The sequence below is a fragment of the Equus asinus genome, chromosome 4, assembly GCF_041296235.1.
Source record: "Equus asinus isolate D_3611 breed Donkey chromosome 4, EquAss-T2T_v2, whole genome shotgun sequence".
Classification (NCBI taxonomy): domain Eukaryota; kingdom Metazoa; phylum Chordata; class Mammalia; order Perissodactyla; family Equidae; genus Equus; species Equus asinus.
Genome location: NC_091793.1, coordinates 141,887,583 through 141,902,320, shown reverse-complemented (window position 1 = coordinate 141,902,320; position 14,738 = coordinate 141,887,583). Strand labels below are relative to the sequence as shown.

The 14,738-nt window shown below is 41.4% G+C and overlaps 1 protein-coding gene across 5 annotated transcripts in view; it reads left to right on the top strand.

The window, feature by feature from the left end:
* PLEKHM3 (pleckstrin homology domain containing M3) overlaps positions 1–14,738 on the top strand; it is a 172,726-nt gene that overhangs the window by 76,872 nt on the left and 81,116 nt on the right. For all 5 annotated transcript variants that reach the window (XM_014836418.3, XM_014836419.3, XM_044768299.2 and 2 more), the window contains exon 5: positions 4,863–5,056. In XM_014836418.3, the coding sequence (XP_014691904.1) occupies positions 4,863–5,056 (194 nt within the window). The remainder of the gene's footprint in view (positions 1–4,862; positions 5,057–14,738) is intronic.

The window sequence follows — 14,738 nt, the reverse complement described above, 5'->3', positions numbered from 1 at the left end:
TGGAGGGAAAAGACAGTAAACAGATCACGAACAAGTGACTTGTAGATAAATGAAATGTTACTGGACTTTAGTTTTTGTTTTAGTGTTAAAACCATGCTGCCTGGTTACACTATGGGTTAGTCTGCATTGTAGCCCACTTGCCTTCTGTGTGATTGGGGAGGAGGGAAGGACAGAACAGGGTCAGGGACCACCTCTCCTAAAGAGTGATGAGCAGATAGTTTATGGTTGAGTTAGTGAAAAATGAAAAGAAACTGTGAATGTAAACAGTGCTGAAAAGCGCAGAGCAGAGTATCCAGAGATCTGAGTTTTGGCTCTAGTTCTGCCACAGAATGACCACAGATGAATCACATGAGCTCTCTGGACTCACTTTTCTCTTATATTAAATGTAGGTAATGGATTAATTCATTATTTCTCAAAAATATATTCCTTGGAGCATTAACAAGTTCTGTGCATGTTAATAGGTGTTACTCAAAAAGAGGGTTCCATAGGAAGGCCACAGCTGGGTTGGCTTTATAATTGGGAAAGGCCCCTCCCCCTCCCCCCAAGAGAACACAGCCCTGGGAGCTCACAGCTTGGTAGGAGGATGGAGCGAGTTAGAGAAAGATGCCCCTTTCCTCAGCTGGTGAGAGGGCCCAGGCTGGATTCATCTCCCACTGCTGCCCCCGTACGGCCTGCACAGCATTAAACAGCTGCCATGTCTGTACTCCAGTAGGTTTGGGAAGTGGCTGAGTTAAGCAGATTTTCTTCAGTACAGGATGTCCCCACACTTTAATTTGCTAACGTGCTGCAGTTTGAATCACCCAGAGAAGAATGCACATGTGGCATATTTCTTGCTGGACCTCAGAACGTCTTTTTTGTAGGACTAGTATTCCTTGGAACACAGGCTGAGAAAAACTGAACTAGATCATCTGTACCAGTCCTTGTTATTCTAAAATTATGTTCTCACCTGTTTTATTCTAATACATTTTCCTCCTTTAACAAAAACTAAAGTCTTTACCACTACCACTACATTATCTCCCAGTTGCCGTCCACGGTTCGACATCCCCTTTGCCCCATTGCTGCATTACCCAGGGCTGTTTTTGTGGGGAGTACACACCATTCCAGAACCTTTCTCTCAGAATTACGTACACCTGAACAGCATTCGAGGGCTGTGTTTGTAAGAGGTAGCTGTCACCAGCATGACGAAAGATGTATCATGTTCAGATCTGCACCAGCAGTGCCTAATGCTCAAATCAACTGACAAATGTGTTTCCTTATAAACAGGTGTGCATGTACAGATTTGGTCATTGTTAGCTGGTAGCTAGTTATAACCTGTTGTGCTGTCTTCGCCCATGCCTCCTGAGTGTGAGGTGGGGAAGAGACCCATTTCCACCTGGACTCCCTCCTCCGTAGCACTCTTGAATCATGTAGATGGCAGGGCTGTGAAGAGACAAGTAGTTTACAAACTGCCACAGAGCCACAGGCACGGAGTGAATCCTTACAACTCTAGCTATCCTGTTTGTAAGGTAAAAGAGCTATGGGAAGAATTTAGTTTGTTTTAATAATATTAATGTCATTAATAAACACTACATAATATTTAGTAAAATACTAATAAGTCAACAGATTTGAAAAATGAACTATTGACCCTGTAAAAATTGTTTCTAATGTGAATGGAGTGGATCATGCAAAAGAATACCAACCAAATCCATTCATTTTTTTTTTTTTTTTTGAGGAAGATCAGCCCTGAGCTAACTGCTGCCAATCCTCCTCTTTTTACTGAGGAAAACTAGCCCTGAGCTAATATCCCTGCCCATCTTCCTCTATCTGTGGGATGCCTACCACAGGGTCCACACCCGGGATCTGAACCAGGGAACCCCGGGCTGCCGAGAAGCAGAACCTGCCAACTTAACCGCTGCGCCACCTGGCCAGCCTCCCAAAACCATTCATTTTTAAAAAGAAAGAGTATCAGGCTCCTTTGTCTGCCCCTGTGAGCTGGGTTTTCCTGCGCATCAGAAACGGCTCTCAGGCTCTTCCTGAGTCCATAATGTGGCAGCAGGAAGCAGCGTTGTAGCTCTCAGCTCTCTGGTGGAATACGCTCAGCATTCACACACAACTCACATAATATTTGTATTAACAACAAAGAAACTTTCTCTTACATAAACTTTATCACCTAAGAATATCATTGGCTTCCTCCCTAAGTAACTATGTATTTAAAACTTTCTTTTATAAAAAGCATTTTTTTTAAAAAAAAAAAAAAGCATTTTAATTATGGTTGAGTTTGAAAGTGGAATACTCATTTGAGTACAGAGATTGTTTAGAACTTAGGAAATCAACAGGGATGCAGTGCTCTATTTTCAAAAATAGCATTTCATGCTGAATTTTGAGTTCTCTCAAAAATTCCCTCACTAGTGTAAGTGGTTGATTCTCAACAAACAAGCATGTGCCTTGCTGCCAAAAATGGCTCAATGTGGCAGAATTTGTTCACATACTCAGGCGGCCACGGTCACCATGTGCTCTGTATTCTTAACACTAGTTAATAACTTTATGAAGCAGCGCCTTAGAAGTTATTGAAACTACCTCTGTTTTTGTTCTTAGTAATTTCAGTTTATGAAGGCTAATGTCATTCCCTGCTGTCCCGTTTGTCTCGCTGCTCTTACAGTCTCTGTAAAAGACTGTTTTTTTCCCTTTCGGGCTTAAGTACCACCTGAAGAGAGAAGCCTTTGAAGGCCTGGGAGACTGGCCAGTGCCCTTTGTCCTTCTGTCCACCTACTAAAAGGTGGCATTGTTAACCTAATCCAGCAGAGCCCTCACTCAGTATAAACACTGCTCAGTAGAGCCAGGAAGACTAATGGAATTGTACAATACATCATTTTCAGCAACAGTTTCAAGTGGATTGTACTTCATTTCCCAGAACACCATCTGTTTTTTCCTCATTTATTTAAATATAGCAAATATTTAACCATGATAAATGAGATATTTGAACCCAGTTCTGCCTGTCCCCACTGAGCTGCTAGCCACATGAGGCAGGACTGTACTGGTTTTATTCTCTTCTGAATGCCTAGTGCCTGCCATGGTGGCCGGCATATACCTCATCTCCGTGCCTCCAAGTGAGGCATTATTTAGCCCTGACAACTGTTATTTCCAGCCTGGAAAAGTAGTCAAAGGTTTTGGGTAATTCTAGGTACCTCTCTGTGAGCTAGATTTGCAGAAACTGTCAACCTCCCAACAGAGACTGTAAACTAACTCTGTAACTGCAGGACCCCAAAGGATCAGACAACACAACAGGTACCTCATGAAAAAAGTGAAACTTTTATCAGAAAAATACATTGATATATTCTGTTGCATCTTTGTAAGAAACATAAACTTTTGTATGAGCTTTACAATAAAATAATAATTGAATTTCACAAACGCGTTTTTAACCAGCATACAATAGCCATACATTTAGTTACCACATGTACATATTGATGGTTTTCACAGCTGTGTCTGCTCATTGTCCTCTGCTCTGTCACATCCTTGCCTCCCAAGTGAATTTCTATTTCTCTTTCTAGACTTCGAGTCAGTGTCACCTGCTTTGCCAAGCCTGCCTGGCTCCTAGCTTCCTTCCCCCCAGGACTGTAGATTTCTCTCTCCTTTAAGCTACCAGTGGACCTCGTCCACGTTTCTTTTGTGGTAGATGACAGACTACGTGCTACATGTGTTTCTCATTTGAATTATCTATTATACTAAACAGTGAGTCTCTCGAGGGTAGGGACTGTATCCTCTTTATCTTCCTGAGTATACTTCTAGCCTAGAGTGTTAAACAGTGGATTTTCAGCTTTCTTTTTAATAAGCTGGGTTTTTTTGTTTTTTATGTTAAATTACTAGCCTTAAACCCAGTACTAGAGAGGTTTTGGTAGAAACTTTGTGGAGAGGTTTTACCTTGTTCCGTGAATAGAAACTTGAACCAACTCTGTGCATGACTTGCCAATCCTCTTCTCAGTGTCAGTGAATTGTACGTAAAGATTCCTGAAAATCACCCTCATGCTGTGCGTTCTTTAAACTACTCCCTCTGTGTGTCGGATGCATTGTATTTCTACCATTTATTTCTACTGATGACAATGACAGTTTAAAATCAGCTTTCATGGTCTTGTCGTTTACTACCAGAAGTGGATATAGAGTTGGATGGATATGCTGGCCAGAGTCAGCCCAAGCTCAGAGTTGTTCTAAGGAGAGCAACTCCTTTCTGTCTCTAAAGTGTGTGTTTGAGCCTGTTTTCTCTGCAAATTTTTCTTTTTTTTGGAGATATCCTTTTGAACTTCATATATGTGTGCATGGTTTACCTATTTTTTTTAAGTGGCTACTTATAAAAAGTGTTATAGAATATACATATGTATACATATATATGTAGTTTTTAAAATCAGCATTGCTGTTAAGAGAGACTTAATGAACTCTTTTTTTATTTACTTTTTATTTTGACATAATTATAGATTCACTGGAGGTTGCATAGATAATACAGAGAGGTGCCATTACCCAGTTTCTCCCATTGGTTTGATGTTAAATAACTATAGTACAATATCCCAAAAAAAAAAAAAAATGCCAGGAAATTGACATTGGTGTACTGGGTCTGAATAGTTCTGTGTCATTTTATCACACGTATAGATGTGTGTAATCACATAATCAAGATGCAGAATTAATGAATTCCTTTCAATGCCAAGGTTACTTTTGCCAGTTGAGTTTCTGGGAGAAAGAAACAGAAGCCAAAATTTATATTTAGTTAAATTATGGGTTTTTTCATTTGGCTGTTCGGAAGATAATATTACTTTGATGTGTAACTATGGTTCCTGGTTGGAGGAGGTACAGAAAGGTGGAAGATTCGCCAGAACTGATTGAAGTTTGTTTCCCAGGTGTCTAAGCAGGCCAAAGAGTTTCTGGAGTATGTGTATGAAGAGCCCCTGATCGACATCCAGCAGGAGAATCCCCTGCTGTACCAACACGCTGAGCCACTGGCCACCGTGGTGCGGCTGCGACAGCGGCTGACCTCACTTCGAGCCTATTTGTTCAGCTGCCGGGCAGCGGTGGCCGAGGATCTGCGCCGCAGGTAAGTCACCATGTCAGGCGGTCCAATTGTTTTCTTTTCCCGCTCTGGGAGGGTGTTTGGATGATCTCCAAGGCCTTTCAACGCAGACTGGCCTAATTTCTGTGGCTCTCCCTCTGGGCTCATCTTTGACTTTCCCCTCTAAGGTCCTCAATCTGGTTGAGCCAAGCAGGATGAAAATTATATCTCAGCTTAACTGAAGGCTTTTAACTCATGGATCAAGTTCCCAGGACAGTGAAGATTTCTCTTACCTGTAGGTTAACTTGAGATAGTAATCATAGGAGTCTTCGTTGATCCCTTATGTAGTGTTTTACACTTTTCCCAATTTTAGTTCCTATTTATCGTCAGTAAAAATAAGCATGTTTGATATTTCATAACTTAAAACTATCTTTCAATGGGAAATAAGTAGGTGGTTATTTGCATCTTATTTCCCATACAGAAACAAACCTGGTAAATGATGTAGGAAGTAGAACTAGGATTAAAATGCAGCAGGGCCAGGATTTTGCCTCTTCATGTTACCAGTGGTGCAGGCTGCTTTTTCCATAGCTTAGTTATCTCAGAGTTCATAGAACACACAAGTCCATACCAGACTCAGATCCTCAAAATAAAGTGGAAGTTAAAATGTGCCTGCTCTCATCAAATTCCTTCTTTTACAGTTAGGTTTTATTAGCATTAAATTCTTAACCTTGGCATATACGAACTAGCTTATACTTGAAATAATTGTTGATGGTGTTCATGAGTCCCTAAAAATACCTTTTAATTTTTTTTGTTTTAATAGAAATGACCAAAAGCATATATTAGTCATGGTTTTTGGAAATAAGCCTATATGCATAAGAACCTTTGGAAAGTATTAAAGTGATACAGTTTGCTGTTTGAGATCCAGTTAGATCCAAAGAAACTGACATAACCCCAGGCATCTGAAGAAAACATTTAAAAAGAACAAAATGTAGATAGTGAAGAATACATAATATCTAGACAAGCTCTCATAAAATGATAATGAAAAGGCAGCTGCCAGAAAGCAAAATATTTCTCAGTGGTAGTCATTCTATTGCCTAATTGTCTTTCAGTAAGCACTAGAAAGTGGTCAGGATTTATTCTTATAAAGTCTAGGCAAATCTGAATTTTAAGAGATCAGGGCTTTCCTTGGAAGGCAGTAGAATTACATGTCTCAAACTAATTTGCCAACTAAACTAGATACAAGATTTTTAACATTCAAAATGTTTGTTTTATTATTTTCAGTACCTTTTGGCTTTGCTCAGAGCTTGTTTTTTTTGTGCCTATATTTTTAGATGATATGAAAATCTACACATGGGAATAGAGTTAGATACCTTTCTGGTATAATGTTTGCTTTAGTTAAATATGCCAAATCAGGGCACACTTTTAGGACTTAAAAAGGAGGTCCTCCCTTCATGTGGACGACTAAGAATGCCCATGCTGTTCCAGCAGTCTGCTGGTTTACCACTATGTGCGGTGCCTTATGGCCACACCACCAGGAAAGGAATGGAGAGTGTAGGCGGAAGGCACTCCAAGGCTGTGAGGACGAGGACAGTGGCCTCTCCTCTGTCCCGTTCGTTTGTCTCTCCTGGACTTGTTCATGGCTATGGTGTAGTGCAGTGCCTGGCTTGAGGTAGATGCTCAGTGTTAGATGGATGGAAGGAAGGAGGAGGAGGGATGGACAGACGGCAGAGGAATGCCTATTACAGTGCCACCTAGATCCCTGAGCAATAACTAGGAGCCCAAGTTTGAGGAAGCGGTCATCTCCTAATTCTTCTTTTTCTTATTTCTCTATATGTCACTTAGCACAGTATCTGACCTATCAGACACTGTCAAAAATAGTTGTTGAATAAATGAACAAAAAACCAAATTGAATCAGTCAAAAAAGATTTAGTTGATTCTGTTTCTGTGATACCTCTCAAATCTTTCCTCTCCTTCTCACTCATAGTGCCCCACCCTGGTTCAGAGTGTCTGGACTATTGCAGTATCCTGATAGTCTAACTTCAGTTTCTTCCCTCTCCAATCCAACCTTCACATCAGACAAACGATTAAAGTATACAAGTATGAAATTTAGGACCTGCCCAGATCTAGTCTAGCATAATGCTCTACTGTCTCACCTATCTTGTAGTTCAAACACAATGACTAACTCTCCCTCAGTGCCTTCTGCTGTGGGAATTAAATGGGTTTTTACAACTGGAGTATTTACAATAGTGTTTAGTAGGCACTCAATAAACACTATTATTGTTATTGTTACTAATACTGCCGTCTCATCCCAGAACATTCTTGTTTCTGGCTTTAAAAGTGTTTGTTAGGGACCAGCCCAGTGGTGTAGTGGTTAAGTTCATGCACTCTGCTTTGCTTTGGCAGCCCAGGGTTTGCAGGTTTGGATCCTGGGCATGGACCTGCATCACTCATCAGTGGCCATGTTGTGGTGGTGACCCACATACAAAATAGAGGAAGATTGGCACAGATGTTAGCTCAGGGACAGTCTTCAAGCAGAAAGAGGAAGATTGGCAACAGATGTTAGCTCAGGGACAGTCTTCAAGCAGAAAGAGAAAGATTGGCAACAGATGTTAGCTCAGGGCCAATCTTCCTCACTAAAAGAAAATTCTTTGTTAAAAGGTTCCACTTAAAAGCCACCCTGATGCCCTGTCTGTTGGACTCAATCCCCTCCCACCGCTGTGTCAGGAGAGGAGTGAGCCAGAAGCGGGTTGGAGAGCTGGCAGGCCCAGGCCTGCAGTTCCTGGGTCTGCAGTGCACACCTACCCTGGCATGAAAGCTGGTGGAGCAGGAGGCTCCCTAAGAGCAAAGAATGAGACAGTGATTTCTGCAGAGCCCTAGAGGAGGCGCATTGGTTTTTAAAAATTTTTTTGTTATTTTAGTTTCTCATTGCTTATATGCTATTAAAATAATGTTTGGGTTTACCATTTTCCTCCAACCTGGCACAGAGAGAAGTATACTAGTCACAAGCAGCTTTTTGGGGGGTAGGTGGGTTACAGGGTGCTGGTCTTCTTGAGGTACTTCAAGTCTTTTTGGTTTGTTTTGAAATATGACGATTTAGTGAAATATGTCTAAGAGGTTTTCTGAGATGTCTGTACTTCTTGCAGCTGTGCCACACTTAACATCAATTCTGCCTTCTTCAGCATCTAAGAAAATGACCACAGATATAAAGGAGAACCATTGCCCACCTAATATGCTAAAATTCCTGTCGCCAGAGAACCTTTCTTACCTATCTTTCACTTTTTAAACTGACTTTTTAAAAATGAAATTAGCCCACAGTGCCTTTAGAGATGATCAGCTTATCCAGAGGTTCCCTTTGTTTTACCTGAGGTTACAGCATCTAAAGTGTGGGGTTTACACAGTGAGAAGAACCCCTGGACACTCCTACTTGTTCATATATTTGATAGACATTAGAAGAGGGATGAGGGGGTGGGCAAGGGGAGCAAAAGGACAGCACCCAGTCTCCTGTAGTCATCGCAGGCGCTGGCCCGGCCTGGCCTTTCACCTCAGTGCGAGAGTAGCCATTAATCTCCACCAAGTAGGCCCAACATGCTGAACACCTGTCAGCACCATCTAAACAGACGAACGCAAACTGTTAATGCTGCTGTCGTGAGAAAACTGAGAACAAGCTGATGAATCGCATTGGCTCTCGGCCGCCAGGGAGCCAGCTTTGCATCGCCTTGTTAGGGAAGCCACGGTTGGCTTTTAGATCTTTTGTTATGACGACCGTCAGGTTTTCATCCTCACTGTTTCTGTTATTGTTGTTAGATGAACACCGTGTTCCTGAACCCACACTGCAAATCTTGACTGGCAGGGGTGTTTCATTTAGAAAAAATCAGTGTCTTCCATGAAGCCTAAAATGTTTATGGTGCTGACAGTCCGCTGTTTCTGAGGACTCCCAGATGGCGACCCTCTGGATTGGTTCAAGGCCTAGTTAACTTTTCATGAGAAGAATTATTTACAGTGTCCACATGTGAAGGTGCATGAAGAACTCTCTGGAGAATCTTAGCGCTGTGAGGACACATCCGGATCAACAGCTATTAGGGAAGTCTTTGGGAGGGACCCTAAGAAGCTCTGGTAGGGGCCTCAGCCCTTCGTGTCCTACTGAACACAGAAACAGTAGGATCTGTGTGTGTTAGTCAGAAGTCACAAACGGCACCTCAGAGCCAAATCTGGCCACAGGCATGCTTTGTTTGGCCTTTCAGAGATGGCCCCCACCAGGTTTTAAAGTTGTGAAAGAGTCACTAACATTTAAATAACCAGTTTTCTTGCACACACAGAATGAAGCCCTCTAATTTCTATTAGGGAATCAAAAGTCCTGATTGCAAGGTCTTCCCTCATTCCTGGATGGCAGCAGCCAGCTTCAGATACTGGGCTCTCCACTTAGCCGTGGTCTCTACTGCTCCTGTTGTCCCCCAGACCCACTGTCACGGGTATATAATACATTGCTGCCCTGTCTTTCTTGGCCCATTTCATTGATTTATGGTGGTACCTGGGCCCATGTAAGGTGATTATTATTTTTGTCAGTTGCAGAGTACTTTCCCATAAATATATTATTTGTTCTTTACACACGGCCCCTGAGATGGGTAGGACAGGTGGCATTAGGAAGAAGAGGAACAACTCGGAGATGCTGTGTGCCTTGCCTCAGGTCACAAAGCCGATAAGCAGCAGAGTCCACACTTGGAACCAGGTTTTCTGCTGCTTTCCTTCCCCTCTACATTTGCTGTTGATGGTGACGTCTCGAGGTCTCTAGACTCTTAAGAGGAACAGCTGTTAATCCTCCTGAAGCCTTGATTGAGGCCCTCTAGGAGAAAGCAGGCAAGGAGGGGCACATGGTGATGTCCCATGAGTGGGGAGGTGGGACTGTGGCACAGGCACTCCTGTACTCGCTGCTGGCAGTCAGCCCTGGAGAGCAAGGCATGACAGTCGGCTTGGCACCGACAGGGGCATTTTCTCTAGGTCACTGTTTACCAGGCCTCTCCATTCACTGACCTGTGAATTTAAAACAAAAATGTGCATAGCATTGGAGATTGGATTGGTGGTTACCATAGGGGCAAGGGGAAGGGGGGAGGGCAAAAGGGGTGATTAGGCTCACATGTGAGGAGATGCACTATAATTAGTTTTTGGGTGGTGAACATGATGTAATCTACACAGAATTGGAAATATATTATGATGTACATCCAAAAATTAATAATAAAACAAAACAAAAATGTGCAGGTATCTATAGGGTTGTCTTACATCTGTCTTTAGCCAAAACAGATTTAAAGCTATTTCTCACCATCATTTCATAAAAAAACATAGTAACGCCAAAAAAAAATAGGCAAACAGCCTCAGAAATCAAACAGCTTTTTAAAATCAAATAGATTTCAAAATTCATTCCACTAATCTTTTTTCTCATTTTACCTTGGACTGCTAAAAACATCACCAGACCGACCCCAGCTGATCCCAACTTAAGTCATATTTTCTCTTCTGTTTGCTGAAGGGAAACTGTCTAGTCCAGGGAACGACATTCTAGAAGTTAATGTGGGTGCGGGAGAGTTTCCCATTCTCTGCCATCAAAACTGATTTGGGGACTCAGGGTGCTAGTGAACCCAAAGTTCCTATTATGACATAAGTTTAAAATTAGTTTCTTTCCAACACTAGTTGGGGCTAATAGGTATTATTAGACCTGTTCTCTCAGTTGCTTAGAGCAGAACTGTGTCGTTTCTTGGGGGCCTTTGGTCCTACTTGTTTGTTAAGTTTAGTCCTTGGGTCTGACCATTCTGAAACACTTTAACACCTTGACCTGGGAGTCTCAAGAGAATAAAGCAAGCGATCCTTCTGCTTTCTAAGCCACCTTTTCCTGTCTTTGGTCTCACATTTTATTTGAAATTATATCCAGCATTAGTTCTTACTGAAATATCAGCTTTACTGAATGGTAAGAAACTTCTATCATAAAGATTGCCATTTTTATTAACATTATTTATCCTGGTGAGTACCAGAAAAAAATGAATGTGTGTGTGTATTCTGTCAGACTCTCGTTGCCTCCTCTTCCTTCCAGCAGAATTTAGCAGCTTGCTCAGCTCTTGGTCCAGTCCCCATAAATGTCACCTGATTTACTAAGGCTCCCTTCCCACTCTGTCCCTTGCCACCCCAGGGAAAGCTGGCTGTCTGTCTAGTGAGTTCACTGGAGGGGAGGGTAAGTCCAAGGATTGAAATGTCCTTTGGACATCTACTAGCATCTCAAATTTAATATGTTCAAAACCGAGCTAATATTGCCACCCCCCACCACCTGCACTCCTGCAGCAGACTTTCCCATCTGGCTGAACAGCACCTCCATCCACCCAGTTGTTCAGGCCACACACCTTCCTCTCACATTCCACATCCAGTCCACCAGCAAATCCTATCAGCTTCACCTTCAAAATATACCCACTTGTCACCATTTCCACTGCTGCCACCCAGGTCCAAGCCACTGTCATATTTCTCCTGGGTTATTGCAGTAACTGATCTCCCCTTCAGTCTGTTCTTAAGACAACAGCTAGAGTTAATGTGGAGAACAGATGATGTCACCCCAATCCAAACTATCTAATAGCTTCACTTCTCACTCCAAGTGAAAACTAAGGCCATGTACGATGGCCTCGTAACCCCATTACCTCTCTGCCCTCATCTCCCACTGATTTCCCCTCATTCACTCTGGCCTTTCTTTGATCCTTGAGCACACCAAGCAGGCTCCTATATGAGTTTCTGTACTTGTTTGTTCTTGCCCCAGATAAGTGCATAGTTTGCTTCTTTATCCCCTTTAGGTCTTAATGCAGCTGTTACCTTAATGAAGCATTCTTGACCACTCTATTTAAAATTGCAACCAGCATCTCTCCACACATACTTTCTGTCCTTTTCTCTGCTTATTACCATATAACATGGTATTTTATTTTGTCTGTCTCCCTCTCTTGGGCCATCATGTATGGATGTGGAAGTTGTGCTGTGCTCAACCTGTGCAGCCATATGCAGTGGCCCTACTCTCCAATTAGATGTAAGCTGTGAAAGGTCGTGGTTTTTATCTGTTTTGCTTACTGCTGTATTCCCAGGGCCTAGAACCATACCTGACATATAGTGGGGGCTAATAAGTATTTGTTGAACAAATTGATTAAATAAATAAAGTAGTATTACCAAGATTCTACCCTTTTAATTTGGTCAAACTTTTTTTTTCTTATTACAAAAAAAATACTTTATCATAGAGAACAAGCCACCCATTAGCCTACTACTTTGTACATATCCTTCCAGACTTTTTCCTCTGCAGATTATTTTCCCCCGTAAAAGTGGTTTCATACTGTACATACTACTCTTAACCCAATCATTTCACTTAGTATATTGCAAATATCTTTTTAAGCCAGTAAATGTTTGTCTAAAGTATGATTAATCACTGAGCAACAATGGTGTTTTGATGTGTGAGCGTACGTACATACCATCAATCTTGGAAGAAGTAAACAAGGATATTATTCAGTATACCCAACAAAAGATTGTGTGAGCTAATAATAAATGAGCTGGGAGAGATCATTTCGTAGTTAACACCTCCTTTTCTCTCCCCTTCCCTCACCCTGAAAGAAGTCAGACAAATGAGGTGGAGGGATTATCTGTTAGAGAAAAGATTACATGCTGTTGTGAATTGAACAAACTTAATTTAGGAAGCTAGCTTACTAAGAGCACATCTCTTAGGGCAGCCTAATTCTTAAAACAGAGTCTACACGGACTTGACTTGCTATGTCTCTGAACAGCTTATGAGGAATATCTTATAACCAAAATCTGAGATCTAAATGTGCAATTATTAGCTGACAAATTCTGGTTAATATTGAATTTTAGAAGAATAAGCCCATTTTAGCAACAATTTTATCACTGAATTAGTCTCATTAAAGACCAGTAATTATTAGCACTTTAAGTGTATAGATAACACTTCTTTAAGCTCAGCAAATGAATATAACTCTTTATGTTCTTTGTAAGATTTAATAATTAGCCAGACTTTGTGGCTAGTTTTCAAGTTAGCTAATTAAAAGTGTCATTAGCTGCAGTTGAGGCTTTAGTCTCAACAGATTTGCTGCATGAGTCTATCAGGACTCGGAAAGTACTAAAACACAGAATGTTAGCTTGATAGTTTTTGAAAGCAGCCACTCTCATTCTACTTCAAGAATTCTTTTTCTGTGGATGACTTCTAGAACTAAGGTTTAAGTCATCTAACCTCCTCCTGATCTCCTAATAGCTCGTCCCGCTTCCTTCCTTTTCTGCAGAGATCTCATTCAGCAAATTATATATATGTATATACCAACATTAACACTCTAAAAGGGAGCTGCAGACTGTCTGCAGAAGACAGTGTCATTCAAAACTAAACAGATTAATAAGCTTTGAAAAAGGAACTCTGGCAAGTTATATATTAATTTTATGATAGTGTATTTATAGCTTTTTATTTACTGAGAAATCTTGCGGAAAGTTAAAAAGTGACTTTATCTTATTCTGAGATTAAATGAAATATACATAAATTATCTAAATCATTTTCTGAGAGACAAAAACAAATAAAACTCACTGCAGGAAAAGTAGTATATTCTTGGAACCATTAAAAAAAAAAATAAGAATTTAAGCTAGGATTTATAATAACTGTGATATAATCTGCACTTCTATCATCAGACCCCAGAATAATCATAACCAAAATTACTTCCCAAGTATTTCTACTCTAGGCTTTAGATTGTTGCTAAGAAACTTAAGCACAATTTCTGAACGAGCGGGTAAAAGAGACCCTTATTTCCCATAACTATCTGCCAAGATATAATATCTGATGCAATCTTGCCACTTTTTTGGCCAGTGAGATTAGCAAAATGAGGTATCAAGAGAAATGATTGAAGCTTGTGTCTTCCACATGGGTTGCTATCGAAATATCTGCCTTTGATTTAAAATTGTTTTTCCATTAGCTGGGAGCAGGGCTGGACACTCGAGCCCTGTCCACATCCAGCCTCACATGACTGTGCTGGGGAGAGTGCAGCTCCCGGCAGAATCACCAGATCGCACTCCCTGGGAGGCTTCACGGGGCTTTTTGCTTATTTCTGCGTGGGCAAGTGTGCCCTCGCCCTCCCGACTCAGCACTGGTGGCCTGCCCTGGAGCACGTGTTCTTGGAGCACACAGTGCTGCTGCATGAATAGATGGTTTCCTTTTAAATTATTCCTGCGACCTCTATCCGTAGTCTTCCTTTTAGACCTTATGATTTAGAATCAAAATTGGAGGTTTTCCTTTGGTGTTGTGTTGTCTTTTATTTCATGCGTGTGGATGGTGGGTACTTTTTTTAGTCTATCTTACATGTGCTAAGATATTTCCGTTACAGATTTTTTTGTTTTTCCTTTTAACCATTGCATTTTTAGATAGTAGTTGTGCAACTTTGAGAACTGAGCTACAGGGAAATGGTGATGCTATTAAATCTGTCAAAATCCTGCACAGGGACTGCCCACTTCAGAGCCTGACTACTCCCTTTTGTCTCAGGAGCATCTTGGTGGGCACTAGTTGAAGTCCTCAGAAATTAGGCAGCTTAAAGGAGTCTGGCTTGTTTGCCTCGGTGTCCTGTGACAAAATGGCATGGGGACCTCTTACCTTTTTTGCAGAGACTGCTGCCTTAGATTTCATAGGCAACTGTGTCTGCATTTTTAACCCCAAGTATCAGCTACATAGCAAAAGAGC